This window comes from Saimiri boliviensis, chromosome 8 (assembly GCF_048565385.1).
Source record: "Saimiri boliviensis isolate mSaiBol1 chromosome 8, mSaiBol1.pri, whole genome shotgun sequence".
Taxonomy (NCBI): Eukaryota; Metazoa; Chordata; class Mammalia; order Primates; family Cebidae; genus Saimiri; species Saimiri boliviensis.
This window is the reverse complement of record NC_133456.1, coordinates 26334666-26353434: the sequence shown is the minus strand read 5'-3', so window position 1 is coordinate 26353434 and position 18769 is coordinate 26334666. Positions and strand designations below refer to the sequence as shown.

At 38.6% G+C, this 18769-nt stretch overlaps 1 protein-coding gene across 4 annotated transcripts in view; it reads right to left on the bottom strand.

Annotated features, from left to right (window-relative positions):
- The window catches only part of OSBPL11 (oxysterol binding protein like 11), an 86901-nt gene that overhangs the window by 36689 nt on the left and 31443 nt on the right, over positions 1-18769 (bottom strand). For all 4 annotated transcript variants that reach the window (XM_039477592.2, XM_074404198.1, XM_074404200.1 and 1 more), the window contains 2 exons: positions 8684-8885; positions 5387-5532 (listed from right to left, as the gene is read on the bottom strand). In XM_039477592.2, the coding sequence (XP_039333526.1) occupies positions 5387-5532; positions 8684-8885 (348 nt within the window). The remainder of the gene's footprint in view (positions 1-5386; positions 5533-8683; positions 8886-18769) is intronic.

Genomic DNA, 18769 nt, shown 5'->3' with positions numbered 1-18769 from the left:
TCCTCCCTTATATCAATGAAATCTGTATCAGCCCACATTCTGATAAAGCAATTAATGATCTAGTTTATTTCCTTATATTAAGACCACTCAAACAACTAATGTTTATATTTATCAGAATTACTTCTGTTTTTATGACCTTGAGGAGAGATCTCAAAGGCTTTCTCAATTCCTGTTTTTAACAGCTAGTAAGAGTGTGAGAAGGTATTTTCTGTTACGTAGCCTAAATCAGTTGTACAACATTACTTGTGAATGTTTATGGACACCAAACATATTATAGTAGATTAAATAAAATGTTGAGAAAAACCTTTCTAGGTCTTCATTAAATAACGTTCTCCATGCCAGGCGTGGTGGCTCACATGTGTAATCCTAACGCCTTGGGAAGCCGAAGCAGGTGGATTACTTGAGCCCAGGAGTTTGACACCAGCCTGGGCAACATGGGAAACCCTGTCTCTACGAAAAAAAAAAAAAAAAAAAAGCTGGGTATGGTGGTATACACCTGTATTCTCAGCTACTTGGGAGGCTAAGATGAGAGGATCACTTGAGCCTGGGAGATTGAGGCTGCAGTGAGCCATAATTGCACCATTACACTTCACTCTGGGTGACAGAGTAAGACCCTGTCTCAAACAAACTAAAAAAGTTATCCAGTCCTCTGAAAAGGTACCATTACATCTGAGGTCAGAAGATAGGTTATGAATAATGAAAATATAGCTTTAATGCTGTAGATTATTTTATGGTTTAGAATGTTCTCCAATGAAAATGATATTACATTAAAGAAATAAAACTTAACCTGGTAGAAAAACTATTTAAAAGGATACAGTTTTTGTTTCTATAAAAAGTCATATCACTTATTAGAATACAAAAAGAGAAATTAGGCCAGGCAAGGTAGCTCATACCTATGATCCTAGCAGTTTGGGAGGCTGAGGTGGCTGGATTGCCTAAGCTTAGGAGGTTAAGACATGCTTGGGCAACATGGTAAAACCCCAACTCCACAAAAAATATAAAAACCAGACAGGTGTGGTAGCTCTTGCCTTTAGTCCCAGCTACTTGGGTGGCTGAGGTGGGAGGATCGCTGGGCGGAGGATGCAGTAAGCCGAGATTGCTCCACTGCACTCCAGCCTGAGCAACAGAATGAGACCCTGTCTCAAAAAAAAAAAAAAAAAAAAAGGTATATGAATACTTAAAATGCTGATTCTAAATCTTGCTGTGAGTGAAAGAATTTGGAAGCTCTGCTTTCTTTTTAAAATATCTCTTCTTGGTTATTATGCCTTTCTTAAAGAAAAACTTAAGGTAAAAATACATTACTAAAATTCAAATAAACATTTCCAAATGTATAAAATCCCTATAAACTCAGAATGGTTAGCAAATACAGTGGCAAAAGCTGTCAAGTTTCTAGGAATTCACACTACTGGAGATTGCATGGGAAAAGGGAACTACAGTATTTTACAAAACTCATATAAACTCCATTTCTGTCTTTCTAATTTCTGCCTTGAGGCAAGAAGAAACTACAGGCTTCATTCTAGTCTCACTGGGATTTACTTTCTCCCTTAGCTGGCAGCAAAAAAGTCCACTGTTATAATACAGGTATCCAGCTTATATTAACACATATTTCAAAGAAGTCATCTGTGAAGCTTTTGGAAAATTCAGTTTATTCTGGTGTGCTTGGATGGAGTCTAATTGTCTTTGGAAATTTTATTTTTTTTTTTATTTTTTTTTTTTTTGAGACGGAGTTTCGCTCTTGTTACCCAGGCTGGAGTGCAATGGCGCGATCTCGGCTCACCGCAACCTCCGCCTCCTGGGCTCAGGCAATTCTCCTGCCTCAGCCTCCTAAGTAGCTGGGATTACAGGCACGCACCACCACGCCCAGCTAGTTTTTTTTTTTGTATTTTTAGTAGAGACGGGGTTTCACCATGTTGACCAGGATGGTCTCGATCTTTCGACCTCTTGATCCACCCGCCTCGGCCTCCCAAAGTGCTGGGATTACAGGCTTGAGCCACCGCGCCCGGCTGGAAATTTTATTTTTTAATTTTTTTTTTTAATAGAGACAGGGTCTCGCCATGTTGCCAAGGCAGGTCTTGAACTCCTGGGCTGAAGCAATCTGCCCACCTCGGCCTCCCATAGTGCTGGGATTACAGGCGTGAGCCACTGCACCTGGCCCAGGAAATTAGAAAAGAAAAATATTCATCTCTGTGGTTGTTTTCCACTTACAGTAGGTGATATACTTGGTCAACTCATCGTTTTAAAAGATTTGGAAATACAGTGACCTTCTTCTTACCTCTGTACCTTGTGTCTAACCTGACCCCAACATGCTTTGTGCTCTCATTTAGGTGAATAAAGAGGTTGGTGTATATGACCTCTAGTTTATCATTTTTCACTTACAAATTATATCTCTAGCTCTAATAGGGATCTCCAAAGCTTTGGTTCCATTACCTTAATTGCTTTTTATTTTTTTTTGAGATGAAGTCTCACTCTGTCACCCAGGCTGGAATGCAGTGGTACAATCTCGGCTCATTGCTACCTCCAACTCCTGGGTTCAAACGATCCTCCTGCCTCAGCCTCCAGTTGAGGACTACAGGCATAGGACTAGAAAGTAGCTGAGGACAACAAAGTAGCTGGAACTACAGGCATCCACACCACATCCAGCTAATTTATTTTTAGTAGAGATGGGGTTTCACCATGTTGGCCAGGCTGGTCTTGAACTCCTGACCAAGTGATCCACCCACCTTGGCCTCTCAAAGTGCTGGGATTACAGATGTAAGCCACCACACCCTTAATTGCTTTTTTCAAGCAATTCTCCTGCCTCAGCCTCCCAAGTAGCTGGGATTACAGGTACACACTACCACACTTGGCTAATTTATATATACATATATTTTTATTTTATTTTATTTATTTATTTTTTTAAGACAGTCTTGTTCTGTCGCCAGGTGCCAGGCTGGAGTGCAGTGGTGCAATCTTGGCTCACTGCAATCTCTGCCTCCTCGGTTCAAGCAATTCTCCTGCCTCAGCCTCCCAAGTAGCTGGGACTACAGGCACGAGCCACCACACCCAGTGCTAATTTTTATGTTTTTTTTTTTTTTTTAGTAGAGACAGGGTTTCACCATGTTGGCCAGGATGGTCAAGATCTCTTGACCTTGTGATCCGCCCACCTCAGCCTCCCAAAGTGCTGACGTTACAGGTATGAGCCACTACACCCAGCTGATTTTTATATTTTTAAGAGATGAGGTTTCACCATGTTGGCCAAGCTGGCCTCAAACTCCTGACCTCAAGTGATTCACCTGCCTCGGCCTCACAAAGTGCTGGGATTAGGTGTGAGCCACCACACCCACCCCCTTAACTGCTTTTTATATACATTTATAATCACATATCCTCCTCTCATGTAAAATCCACATGTTTATAGTTATACTAATCCTTTTCTCTCAAAAGGCTCTTTCTTCCTAATTTTACTTTGTGAATGGCACCACAATTTCATCTAATCATTTAGGCTCAAAAACTTGGTCCAATCCTTTATCTAGTCAGTCACAATCCAATTGAGTTTTCATTTGAAATGCACATAATCTATTCATTTGTCCTCATGTCTACTTCCACATCCTTCAATTCACATTTTATTCCAGTCCTATCATGTGCCAATCTTCTTAAACATAGCACATTCTTCCCCATGATCAAGACCCTATTGTCAACTAAATCCTTCTGCATGATTTTTATATTCTTTAGGAGCACAATTTACACTGTATTTTATGGAGCAGTGCTCCTGCAAGTTTCATTTCACAGAGGACATCATGAATAGTGCCATTTAGAGTTGTAAAATCTGAAAATACTGTGATCATTTCCCATAAGCCAGGTGTTCTACTAAATTCATTTTATCCTCTTAATGATCTTACAAGGTATTATTACCCCTACCTTACAGATGAGGAACTTGAAGCTAAGAGTGGTTAATTAGTTGGTCCACATGTTAGTGAATGGCATATCCTGGGTTTAAAACTATCAGGCAAGCTTTCTCCTCAATAAATACACATGCCTTAGGGTCCTTGCTAGTATTAGTACTCCATCTAGAGATTTCCTTTCTTTTCCTCCTCTCTTCAAATCCTGTCTTTCAAAGCCCAATTCCAATCCCACTTTCTCTCCAAAACATTTCTCATGTACCCTACTCAATGTCTTCCTCCTTCCTCTGAATGCCTCTATCCCAATAGTCTACATGCTATCCATTTTTATATTATCATCTCATTGTTTCAGCGTGTATGTTGTGACTCCAAGCAGATTATAAGTCTCTTCAGTGAAAAACCTGTATCTTCCAATTTGTGCTTCTCCTCTAATTCCTAGCATTGGACTTCTCATATACCAGATAGCTTAATAAATACTAACTGCGGATTCCACAAATGAGCTAGTCAAATAGCTATAGAGAAAAAAGCATTTTATACATTATTGTTTTTTCTTCTCCCTTTGCCAGCCCTTGCCCCCACTGCCTGCCTTATCAAGCTAACACTTTTGCCAACTTTGGAAGTAGTCCCTGTGCCATATATTTCTTTTAAGAAGCAACTTATGAATATATAAAGTACCATAAACTGTGCATTACTCTTGACTCAGTAATGCTACTTGGTAATATAACTTAAAGAAATAACCCAAAAAATAGGAGAAAAAAATGGAAATGAGATAATAAGTGTTATTTAAAATAATAATAATAATAAAAACCTCCAAACAAGCTAGATATTCAACAGTAGGGACATTTATTCAATAGGCTATTTCAATCTTTAATTATTCCTATGTTGTACTGACAACACAGGAAAATGCTTATCAAGTAAAAATAGCTCAAAATAACAGATGTGAACACAAAAGGCAAAAAAAAATCAATTATTATTTGTTACAGTGGTAGATTATGAATAGAATAAAACACTCTTCAGCTTCTAAGAAATGTGGAATGAGTAACAGTTTGTAAAAATATAAACCCTAAGATTATGTACTATTTTAACTAGGGTAATACTTGAAAAAACTGGCTTGGTAAAGTGCTTATTACAAAAAAGACAACTTTTAAGATTATAAATTTAGTAATAAACAATGTTAAGATAATGGGTTGAGAAATATAAGAGATAAAAACACTATACAAATCTCATTAGATAAGTTGTTTTCTAGAAAAACATAAATTTCAATTTTTAAAATACATTTTTATTAAGCAAAAGTAAACTAAAAGTTAAAAGAGCACATAATTTCACCTGGAAAATACCACAAGTTTAATGTAAGAGACCTTTTCAAAAACAATGCAGTTTAAAATGTTTTAGAATCATCAAGAATATTGCTCAGGTGTTGACATGCATGCCCTGATAATGAAAAGAAAACTGACCCTTTTTCAGCAATACCTAATTTTTCACATCAAAATCATATTTTTATATTACCTTACCCTTGCTAATAGTCCAGATTCCGCAACAGACTGCTCCTCTGGGACTGCCACTGGCTTACTCTGCTCAGTTGCAAAGGGCTGATCAGCTCCATTTTTATAGTTGTTTGATAAAGATATCTTTGGTTCTAACCACTCGATTGTCGTTCCTGATGAAGTAAGAGAAAACTTTTGCTGAAACTTGCTCATAATCTAGAAAGTTCAGCAGATGTGGATTTTATTTGACAATTTTGTTTCGAGCCTACAAGACTAAAAGCAATTCAACCTGTTAAGAGACTCTGCAAGACAGCCACTTATATTTCATTAGCATGAGCACCATGATTGGGTATTTTAAAACAGAGCAACTTGAAACTTGATATCAGACACTATTTAAAAGAAATCAACCCCTGAATAGGACTGAATTCACTTCTTGGACAAGTCTGCAAATCACGAAGTATATTACCAACCTAACAGCTGATTTGCTGCCCTTGTCCTCCTACCAATTAAAAAGTATGCAATTAGCCTTAGGGAGTCACCACTACAGGAGGAATCTGGGATTGTGAAATAGTAAAATTAGTTTTAATTTGAGATTGAGCTTTACTCTCAGCAACAATTTTCTAATCAATCAAAATAATCCCCCGGATCTAATTTAAGAATTGCAAATACATGTCCTTTTTTGAAATCATTTTTAAAAAGCCCCATATAACTTTTTAAACTGAAAGACTCTTCTACTGAATAAATAATGACTGACCCAATGAAGACAGTGGTCACATTTGGAGACCTGTCATCTTCTCGGTTAATGATTCAAATGTCTCTTATTACCCTCAACTAGTTTAACAAAGTGGATTCTATGTCTAATCAATAATGAAAAATGTTCCATTTGATTTCAGAGGCTGATCTAGGTTTCACAGAAGCTTGGTTATAGAGTGCTACAATAAGGGATGCTCAGACTACTGCTGCAGAAATACAGGAATAGGAAATGTAGTGTCTTTTTTTTTTCTGAGACACAGTCTCACTCTGTTGCTGAGACTGTAGTGAAGTGGCATGATCTCAGCTCACTGCAACCTCCGCCTTCTGAGATCAAGCAATTCTCCTGCCTCAGCCTCCCAGGTTGCTGGGACTACAGGTGCTTGCCACCACACCCAGCTAATTTTTGTATTTTTAGTACAGATGGAGTTTCACCATGTTGGTCAGGCTGTTCTTGAACTCCTGACCTCAGGTGATCTGCCAGCCTTGGCCTCTCAAAGTGCTGGGATTATAGGCGTGAGCCACTATGAAATTTAGTATTTAATTAATCAAGTATTTATTGAGCATCTAATGTCTAGCACTGTGTTAATTGACGTACTTTTAAAAAATTAAGTAAGCCTGGCTAAACCAGAGAGACTCCATCTCTGTAAAAAATAAAAAGAATAAGGCATGGTGGCATGTGCCTGTAGTCCTAGCTACCTGGGGGGCAAAAGCAAGAGGATAGCATGAGCCTGGGAGGTTGAGGGTGCAGTGATCCATGTCGGTGCCACTGCACTCTAGGCTAGGCAACAAGTTGAGAAAAAATAAAAAATATATTGTCTTAAAAATAAATAATTAAGTAGTATAAACTGGAAACAAACTATGTTTCATTTGACTGAGAATTATGATTACCAACATTAGAATTAACCCAAATTTCATAGCTAAGCATAACTTACCCAATGTTCAACACAGGGAAATAAGTAAACCAAAGTACATTAATCTCCTCAAAAGAATATAAATTCAGCCAACAAAAATTTTATCAATAGCATATGATTGGAAAATATTTTTGATATAAAGTGAAAAAAGATATAAACATATATTTTCTAATAACAACAGGGCAAAAGAAACAAAATCTAGGAAGAAAAAAGAAAACCCGGGAGGAAGAGTATACTAATACATCAACAGTGATGGTTTCTGATTGATGGGACAATGCATGTTTTTTATTTCTTCTTTTGACTCTACAATACTTTCTACAATGAATATGCTGCTTTATAAGAGGAGAAAATTTATATTGAACTACTTACAATTCAAGCCACAAATTCATGTTCACATCTCACAATTTAGGCTCTTCTATCTCCTTGGAATGCCTCTACCTCTACCTCTACCTCTTTCCTCTACCTCTCACTCCTAAACTCATCGGTCTTTGCAGCTTTTCTGTGGCTTTCTCAGACCTCTATCTACCAGAATTCTTCATCCTTTCAGCTATTCTCCCAGTTTGCTCCTTTTGGTAGTAGCACCCTACACATTATTTTATACTTACTTTATAAATATATGTATATTTACATGTTTCTTCCCTAAGTGGACTATGAATTCTTTAAGCGGAAAATACGTAACTGATTGGGCTCTCTCAATAGTGCCCTGACCTACATCTACACTTGCCATTAAAGTTTGTTGGCAAGAATTGTTGAATTTAGGCACACAAGAGGATGAGGTCCATCCTATATCCGTCTGACTAAGGGAAACTGTCTCTTGAGCAGAGACTCTACCTTTCTAAAGTATCTTTCTTTTATGAGTAAGGTGAATTAGTTAAAAAAGAGAAGAATGAGATGTAAGACATTAAGTTTCTACCATCACTAGCATTGTTAATTTACTGCTCACACAATGTGATGAGTGTCTTATTCATATAAAGACTCATTTTTGTAGTCTGATGCAGTAACATTTCCCTTGCACAATTAATTTCAACAAATAAGTGTTCTCAAATAGTGGACATACATATACTTTTTTTTAAATGAGTTCTCATTCTGTCACCCAGGCTGGAGAGCAGTAATGGGATCATAGCTTACTGCAGCCTTGGACTCCTGGGTTCCAGGGATCCTCCCGGCTTAGCCTCCCAAGTAGCTGAGATTATAGGTATGAGCCACTTCAGCTACATGTTATTTTTCAGACTGGAGTGACTGACAGACTTTTATATACATGAAAATAATGATGAAAAGTGGACTAAGCCAGAACTCAAAAAATAATGCCAAAATTTCTACTTTGGTCAACTGGATGAACAGATGGATAGCAATGCCACCGATTTTAACCGAAATATAGGAGTTGCACATTTTGAGTTCAGTTTTTGACATGCTGAGCTTGAGGTCTCTCCAGGAACGATTAATGATATTAGACATTAGTCCTAAAATCATTTTAGATTCACAAAAGGGCACAATCAAGAAGAATTTATATAATATCAGCATGATAATTAAAAACCAATAGGCTCTGGTTTTCTTTTCCTTTTTTTAAATTAAGATTTTCTGAAATTAGAATTACAACAAATGCAGTCCTTTCCATGTGTTGGCCCTCAATGTGAAGCCCTACCTTTAATCGACAACTTACCTGAAGGCAATGAGCCCTTCTGATGTGATGCGTGCTGTAACTGGAGAATATGAAAGCAGTCATTTAAGCAGTTCATAGTTGCCATGGAAGTAGCTTTGAGCATTAAGAGATCCTGGTCCAAGGAACTAAGATGGCCAGAAGTAGGAAGGCATTCAATTCCTCTAATTAAGTCTCTTTGTTGTCCTTCAGCATGAGACATCATCTAAGAAAAAAACAGTTCTGTGGGTCCTACTCATGATTTCTGTATAACATGTATACATACAGTTGCCATTTTAATTACCAGAGTCAGCTTCTGAGCCTTTTTTTTTTTTTTTTTGAGACGGAGTTTCGCTCTTGTTACCCAGGCTGGAGTGCAATGGCGCGATCTCGGCTCACCGCAACCTCCGCCTCCTGGGCTCAGGCAATTCTCCTGCCTCAGCCTCCTGAGTAGCTGGGATTACAGGCACGCGCCACCACGCCCAGCTAGTGTTTTGTATTTTTAGTGGAGACGGGGTTTCACCATGTTGACCAGGATGGTCTTGATCTCTCGACCTCGTGATCCACTCGCCTCGGCCTCCCAAAGTGCTGGGATTACAGGCTTGAGCCACCGCGCCCGGCCCTGAGCCATTTTTAAAGACTTATTAGGCCAGGCATGGTGTCTCATACCTGTAATCCCAGCATTTTGAGAGGCTGAGGTGGGAAGATAACTTCAGCCCAGGAGTTCAAGACCAGCCTAGACAACATAGCAAGACCCCATCTCTAAACAAAATTTTAAAAAATTAGCCAAGCATGGTAGTACACGCCCGTAGTCCCAGCTACTTGGGAGGCTGAAGTGGGAGGATCACTTGAACCCTGGAGGTTGAGGCTGCAGCGAGCCATGATCACGCCACTGAACTGTAACCTGGGTGAAAGAGTAAAAACCTGTCTCAAAAACGAAAACATATTATGCTTTTTAAAAGTTTGTTTGGCTATTTTCATTTAATGAACATTTAATGGTGCTTATCAATTGAGCACCACTGCTCAACTGATAAGGCAGCTGCAAGAAAATAAAAAATAACAAAATGCAAGGTGTTGATTAGAGAAAATAAAAAAGAAAAATAAATAAAATGCAAGGTGTTGATTAGAGAAAAGAAAAAAGGAAAAAAAAAAGATAAGGCAGCTGCAGTTTTTCTTTGGAAGCAACAAAATTTAAAATACCTGGCACTTTTTATTAAGACTATTAAGCCACATTAAATTTATATATGTTATTAAAAAGAAAGATTCCAGAAGAACCTTAAGAGCAGAATCAAATACTTGACTCCAAAGTTAAATTAAGTTCCAGTCTGGGCTCTCAACCAGTTACTTCTTATACCTTTGGTCAGACTCAATTTGAATCTCCTAAGAGTGCATAATGGCTTACCTGCTTCCTCTTTCCTAACCAAACTTTCTGGTCCTGCTATGCTGATTTTAGACCAAGTAGTGGATGCAAGCTTTTCAGTTTAAAATCTTTCAATACACTCTGCTTTTATTAGAAGCCTCGTCCAGTTTTCCTAACATAGCCAATGGAGTAACAGTGATTGATGAGCAAGCCAAGTTTTTAGAGGAAAACCGAATTTATGGTGCTTAATGACTTTCATGTAAGCACAAGGTTCTCCAATTGACCATCCTTTGGACACTAGTTTAAAATCACATATAAACTCTATATAGTGAACAGACTCTTTTAGCTTTCAGAGGCTCTGTTCCAGACAATTTTTTTTTTCTTTTTTTTGAGACAGGGTCTCACTGTTGCCTAGCCTGGAATGCAGTGGTGCAATCATGGTTCACTGCAGCCTTGACCTCTCAGGCTCTGGTGATCCTCGAACATCAGTCTCCCAGGTAGCTGGAACTACAGGTGTGTGCACCATGCCTGGCTAATTTTTTGTATTTTTTTTTTTTTGTAGAAACAGGGTTTTACCATGATGCCCAAGCTGGTCTCCAACTCCTAGGCTCAAGAGATCCACCCACTGTGGCCTCCTGAAGTACTGGGATTACAGGTGTCAGCCACTGCACCCAGCCCAGGTGATTTTTAATACAGCTCATCAGGGGGTGAGTGAAAGAGGTGTGCAAAATGATCCCACTAAGCAAATCAGTGTGTCAAATATGGAATAGTCCCTGAAAACATGTACCATAGTTAAGGATCAAACTATTCACCCTTTCCAGAAAAAAAGGTTTTATAAGAGAACAAACTGTATGTAGGTATAATGGTATTTATTAATATATACATACTTATACATGAACATACAGTGTGCTTTGTGTGTGTGTAAATGCTTTTGTATACAAATTTAGGAACCACCTCCCACTAACCCAAATTTATGAATACGTAGAACCACTCTAATACAGTGTGGCAATGTCTCCTAGACATAAGTAAACATCACTTATGATCCAACAATTACACTCTTAGCTACCTAACCAAGAGATATACATGCATATGTTCAGCAACTCATGTCCATCAACACCAGAATGGATAAAAATATTATGGCATAAGCATACAGTGAATATTACACATTAATGAAAAGAAACAGTTACACTGAACATCCTAAGTAAATCTCAAAACACACAATGTGAACTGAAAAGCAGCCATACCCCAAGGAGTACATACTACATAATTCCAGTTTTAGAACTATCAAAGGCCAGGCACAGTGGCTCACACCTATAATCCCAGCACTTTGGGAGGCCAAGGCAGGTGGATCATGAAGTCAGGAGATCAAGACCATCCTGGCCAACATGGTGAAACCCTGTCTCTACTAAAAATACAAAAATTAGCCAGGCATGTTGGTGCATGCCTGTAATTTCAGCTACTCAGGAGGCTGAGGCAGGAGAATCATTTGACCCAGGGAGTCGGAGGTTGCAGTTAGCCAAGATCATGCCACTGCATTCCAGCCTGGCAACAGAGAGAGACTCCGTCTCAAAAAAAAAAAAAAGTAGTATCAAAAGTAGGCAAAATAAATCTATGGTGTTAGAAGTCAGGATAGTGAGGAAAGGTGTTGTGATGAAGAAGCATAGAAATGACCTCTAGGGTGCTCTTAACATTTAACTTCTTGATCCAGGAGGTGGTTATGTAGAAATTATAAGAGGTACACTTCTGATTTGTGTTATAAGCCAATAAAAGTTTAACAAAGGAAAAAAATCTTAAGGCATTCACAGCATAATCAGAAGTCACAATATAAAAACACTTGAGGCCGGGCGCGGTGGCTCAAGCCTGTAATCCCAGCACTTTGGGAGGCCGAGGCGGGTGGATCACAAGGTCGAGAGATCAAGACCATCCTGGTCAACATGGTGAAACCCCGTCTCTACTAAAAATACAAAAAATTAGCTGGGCATGGTGGTGCGTGCCTGTAATCCCAGCTACTCAGGAGGCTGGGGCAGGAGAATTGCTTGAACCCAGGAAGCGGAGGTTGCGGTGAGCCAAGATCGCGCCATTGCACTCCAGCCTGGGTAACAAGAGCAAAACTCCGTCTCAAAAAAAAAAAAAAAACACAAACAAAAAAAAAAACACTTGAAAGAGAAAATAGTATGCTTCCTTGTGTAAAGGCCCAAATCAGCCACCTGCTAGTACTGGTGTTAGAAGTGGTCTAAGAAAGCAATGTTCTTGGATAGAAAAAATAAAATTTAAAATATAATTGTATCTTTGGAGGCCAAGGTCACTTGAATTCAAGAGCATCCTGGGAACATAGCAAGACCTCATCTCTAAAACAAACAAACAAACAAACAAACAAAAAACCCAACCCATAAAAAAATGTAAAAATAAGCTGGGTGTGGTGGCATGTGCCTGTAATCCCAGCTACTTGGAAGGCTGAGGTGGGAGGACTGTTTGAGCTCAAGAGTTCAAGGCTGCAATGAGCTATACACTCCAGCCTGGCAACAATGAGACACTGTCTCTCAAAAAAAGTACATATATGATATGGTTTGCCTGCATCCCCACCCAAATCTTATCTTGAATTTCCATGTATTGTGAGAGAGACCCAGTGGGAGGTAAACGAATCATCATGGGGGCAGGTCTTTCCTGTGCTGTTTTCATGATAGCAAGTAAGTCTCATGAGATCGGATGGTTTTATAAGGAGGAGTTCCCCTGCACAAGTCCTATCTCTTTGCCTGCTGCCATCCATGTAAGACGTGACTTGCTCCTCCTTACTTTCTGCCACGATTGTGAGGCCTCCGCAGCCATGTGGACCTGTAAGTCTATCAAACCTCTTTTTCTGTGTAAATTACCCAGACTCAGGTATGTCTTTATCAGCAACATGAATATGGACTAATACTATATATATATGTGTGTGTATATATATATATATATATATATGTATATATGTATATATATATATAAAATAGATACATATTTTATATATATATATATAAAGTGTATGTATGTGTATATATATATTCACACATACACGCACACATGCTTTAAAGCCAACTCTGCAAGATATATAGTAAGATATATACCTATAGTAAGACATACATATATAGAATATATAGTGTGTATATGTGTGTGTGCATATATATATGACTTGCAGAGTCTACTTTAAAATAAAGTATATAATTATAGCATAAATGTTAAAAGTTGGTAATGGCCCTCTCCAAAGCTAATTAGCTGATTAAATATATTCAAAATAGAAAAGTGATTTGTGAAACTGTTTTAGTGATTGTTCCCTGACACTATAAAACCAGTTCCTTTAAAAAAGAAAACTTCAAGAAAGCTGAAAACTTGGTGCACCTACGTTTTGTAGCTAGAAATGGCAATCATAGTGACAGGAGTATATCATTCAGGTGACATATAGTTTGTCTGAAAACGGAATTAGAATTGTGATTTTAATCACTTGTATTTTAAGCTTCTGTCTCACTTACTAGACTGGTTATTTGAGCTACTCCTAGGGTATAGCATAGTACCAGCATGAAGCATGCACTGAAAAGGAAGGGAACTGATAAGCAGTACTAATAAGAAACAGATAATTTAAATAGATAATTTAAATAAAGTAAAGCTTTTGTAATAAATTCATTTCCAAGTACAATATGATACTACTCACAAGAATTAACTGTTTTTTACCAACTGCTATCTAATCTAATGCTAAACTTACCCATAGATTTGATTAAAATGTTCCTTTCAGGGCTGGGCGTGGTGGCTCAAGCCTGTAATCCCAGCACTTTGGGAGGCCGAGGCGGGTGGATCACGAGGTCAAGAGATCGAGACCATCCTGGTCAACATGGTGAAACCCCGTCTCTACTAAAAATACAAAAAATTAGCTGGGCATGGTGGCGTGTGCCTGTAATCCCAGCTACTCAGGAGGCTGAGGCAGGAGAACTGCCTGAACCCAGGAGGCGGAGGCTGTGGTGAGCCGAGATAGCGCCATTGCACTCCAGCCTGGGTAACAAGAGCGAAACTCCATCTCAAAAAAAAAAAAAAAAAAGTTCCTTTCAAACTCATATCAATTTATATCTTTGTATCACAACTTCCTGGAACTGGATAATTCTAGTATAGTACTTCTCAAAGTGTGCTCTGCAGAGACCCCTGTGAGACTCCTTTCAGAGAGTCTGTGAAGTCAAACGATTTTTATAATAATTCAAAGAAGTTGCCAAGCTACAAAGTCAAGAGAAATGTGGAAAAAATAAATAAAAACAGAAAAATTTAAAAAAGAAGTTATTTGCCTTTTTCACTGTGGTAACATCTGCAGTAGTGGTGTAAAAGCAATGGTGGGTAAAACTACTGGAACATTAGTAAAAAAGAAAAGGCAGTGACACCAAACCCACCAGTGGTCACTGTATTCTTTTTTTTTTTTTTTTTGAGACGGAGTTTCGCTCTTGTTACCCAGGCTGGAGTGCAATGGCGCGATCTCTGCTCACCGCAACCTCCGCCTCCTGGGTTCAGGCAATTCTCCTGCCTCAGCCTCCCGAGTAGCTGGGATTACAGGCACACGCCACCATGCCCAGCTGATTTTTTGTATTTTTAGTAGAGACGGGGTTTCACCATGTTGACCAGGATGGTCTTGAACTCTCGACCTCGTGATCCACCCGCCTCGGCCTCCCAAAGTGCTGGGATTACAGGCTTGAGCCACCGCGCCCGGCTGGTCACTGTATTCTTTACCTGCAATGTACTCATGAGAAAAAAAAAGCCAATTTACTTAAGAATGTCCTTGTAAAAGCAGTAAAAATCATTAAATTTACTACATCTTGATTTTAGTACACATTTTTTAAAATCTCTATATAAAAAGTGGGAAGTGTTGGGCCGGGCGCGGTGGCTCAAGCCTGTAATCCCAGCACTTTGGGAGGCCGAGGCGGGTGGATCACGAGGTCGAGAGATCGGGACCATCCTGGTCAACATGGTGAAACCCCGTCTCTACTAAAAGTGCAAAAAATTAGCTGGGCATGGTGGCGTGTGCCTGTAATCCCAGCTACTCAGGAGGCTGAGGCAGGAGAATTGCCTGAACCCGGGAGGCGGAGGTTGCGGTGAGCCGAGATCGCGCCATTGCACTCCAGCCTGGGTAACAAGGGCGAAACTCAGTCTCAAAAAAAAAAAAAAAAAAAAAGTGGGACGTGCATAAAAAGCACTTCTGTCACATACCAACATACAGAGGTTGCCTAGGGAAAAGCATTTGTATGACTGACTTGTAAGCTGAACTATTTTTTTTTTTTCACAGATTACCATTCTGATGTGAAAGAATGACAGAAACTATGGAGATTCAGGTGGGGGGAATGAGGTAGACATTTTCTCAAGATTGAATAAAATGAGCCTATCAATTAAAGTAACAACTGTATTTGTTACCAATTACAAAATTTGAGCTTTAAAATGAAAATGAGTATTTCGGACAACCTTATCTGGTATATATGACAGCTTCCCAATACTTTTCGATGACACAGGGGATGTTAATATATGTGAATTTTGGAAATCATATAATAATAAAATGGATCAATATTTGCAAGATCTGCATAACTCTGTAAACTAATATCTCTGAAATGACTAACGAATGCATAGTGTTACAAAATCATGGATGGGTTAAAGATCCGTTCAAAGTGCAGGACAGATCAATGGATTTTCATGTAACAAAATACAAAAAGTTCACTGATATGTATTAGATTCTACACTGCATCTAACATTTAAGAAACTATCAGTTGTCAAGTTTTGGTACAGTACCAAAGAAAAGCCATAATTATCTAAAAACGCTATTACAATGCTCCTCTTTTTTCCAAACACATTATCTGTAAATGGCTAAATTTTCATCATGTAGTTCAACTAAAACAACATACTACAATAGATTGAATACAGAAACTGATACGAGAATTCCACTGTGTTCTCTAAAGCCAGATGTTGAAGGAACTGCAAAAATGTAAAACAACCTACTCTTATCCATAATGATTTTGTTTTGGAAAAGATAACTTTGACATAAAAATGTTATTTATGCTAACATGTAGTAGGTTTATTAATTTTTATTTTTTAAAAAATTAACAAGTTACTTTAACTCCTGTTTTAATTTCTAATAAGGTAAATATTAATAATATTAGTATTTAACCCACTTAAAACAAAAGCTGGCCAGGCATGCTGGCTCACACCTGTAATCCCAGCACTTTGGGAGGCCGAGGCAGGTGGATCACTTGAGGTTAGGAGCTCAAGACTAGTCTGGCCAATGTGGTGAAACCTTGTCTCTACTAAAAATACAAAAATTAGCCAGGCGCAGTGACGGGTGCCTGCAATCCCACATACTTGGGAGGCTGAGGCAGGAGAATTGCTTGAGCCCAGGAGGCGGAGGTTGTAGTGAGCCAGTATCAGGCCACTGCAGTCCAGCCTGAGCAACAAGAGCAAAACTCCATCTCTAAATAAATAAACAGACTAGAAAACAATATGCCTCCAGAGACTAGATTGTAATGACTGTATATCAGCAATAAACTAAAATTTAAAGGAAAAACTGGTTCTGGAGGTATTTGTTGAGTATTTGTCTGGAGGATAAAAAATAATATAAACATTCCAAAAGGACTGTTTTCTCAGAAACAAAATTATTCCATTGGAATATAGAAATGTTCCTAATGTAGTTATAATCTTATAGTTTGACTTAATCTAACAGTTTGTTGGGTTCTTAAATGCAAAAATACCAACCTAATGAAGACATAGGTACTCAGCTAATACATTTTTTTTTTTTTGGCATGTGTGAGGGTGAGACTCCGGCAGTGACACAGGGACCGCCAAACTGTGGTTACCACCCAAACCCTAGAATAATTACTAGAGCCATAATTCAAGGAGAGACTGCCATTAAACTATGCCAATTCTGTAAGTTAATGCTGGAACTTTCCCGAAGAGGTAGTTGGGAAACAGGGACTCATTCTTTCCACTCTCAAGTGCCAGTTATATGTTAAATATTAACATGCTATTTATAACGGTATGAAATGTGTATTTAAAGATATGTAACACTGGAGTTTAGGTAGTATACGAAATTACCACCCAGCCAGTGGGAACAACAAAACAACCTTTAGAGATGAAAACAGAAGGGCAGGTTGATTAAAGCCTTCACAACTGAAGAAAAGCTAACAGAGATATGACAATGGTTTCAGGACATCAGGTCACAAAAACCCAAGTACAGTCAAGTAGAGGAACTCTACAGAGATAAAATCTCAAATACAAAAAGGTCTCTTTTTCTTAAAAATGTGCTGTAATACATGACAACTTCAACTATGCACTTTTTGCTTGTTTCTAACTTTCTACCGAGGTATACGGACATACAGGGTACAGACAGATACACATCACAAGTATATGGGCTTAATGAATTTTGATGAACTAAACACACAAGGTAACCAACACCCAGACCAAGAAACAGAACATTACCAGCATCCCAGAAGCCCCCCTCAAACTCCCATCACTAGCCATGATTGAAAAGCTCCAAGAATTTCATGGCTGCTTAGTTTTTAAGGGTTAAATAATACTTTATGACATAAGGCTGTCCCTAAATGCTTTTCTTTATTCTGTGTCCTGAATCTTAATCACATTTAATGTTTTCTTGTCTTCCACTCTAGATAAAGGTAGAAGTATCTTGGTTTCCTTAAAAGACAAACACTGGCTGTAAACAGTAGCTCATGCCTGTAATCTCAGCACTTTGGGAGACCAAGGCGTATGGATTACCTGAGGTCAGGAGTTTGAGATGAGCCTGGCCAACATGACAAAACCCTGCCACTACTAAAAATACAAAAATTAGCCAGGCATATTGGCAGGTGCCTGTTGTTCCAGCTATGTACTTGGGAGGCTGAGGTGAGAGGATCACTTGAACCCGGGAGGCAGAGGCTACAGTGAGCCGAGGTTGCGCCACTGCACTCTAGCCTGGGTGACAGAGCAAGACTCTGTCTCCAAAAAAATAAAGACGAACACTGATATTTATCTACAAATGGAATATCATTGTCATGAATACTAAAAATACAGAGTTTTACGTAAAAGGGTCTTTTGTAACCATAATTTGTTTACATAACAGGATTAGAAAGTGAATCAAAAGCAATTGTCTGTGTATCTCAAGCATGTTACTTCACCTCTCTGCATCAATTTCTTCATCTATAAATACAACCCAAAATACCCTGAAAGAGTTACATTCTCTTAACTCCTACTTTGAATCATTTGGTTGTGATTTATGATATTGTTTTCACCAATTCACATAGATATCTATAAGCCCTACCAAATTTAATTCAGCAAACAAAGTCTGGAATATTTAGAACTTAACAAACGGCATGCTTTATTAACTATAATTATTTGGTACACAGTTTAAAAGAAAGAGAAATGGTGATATAAGGCAACATCAAGGATTTCATAATTCTATTTGTTTGAAATTTTTAAAATATATGTATATATAAATTTTTTTTTTGAGATGGAGTCTCACTTTGTCGCCCAGGCTGGAGTGCAGTGGTGTGATCTTGGTTTACTGCAACCTCCGCCTCCTGGGTTCAAGCAAATCTCCTGCCTCATCCTCCCGAGTAGCTGGGACTACAGGCATGCCCCACCAAGCTCGGCTAATTTTTTGTATTTTATAGAGACAGGGTTTCACCATGTTGGCCAGAATGATCTCGATCTCCTGACCTCATGATCCACCTGCCTCGGCCTCCCAAAGTGCTGGAATTACAGATGTGAGC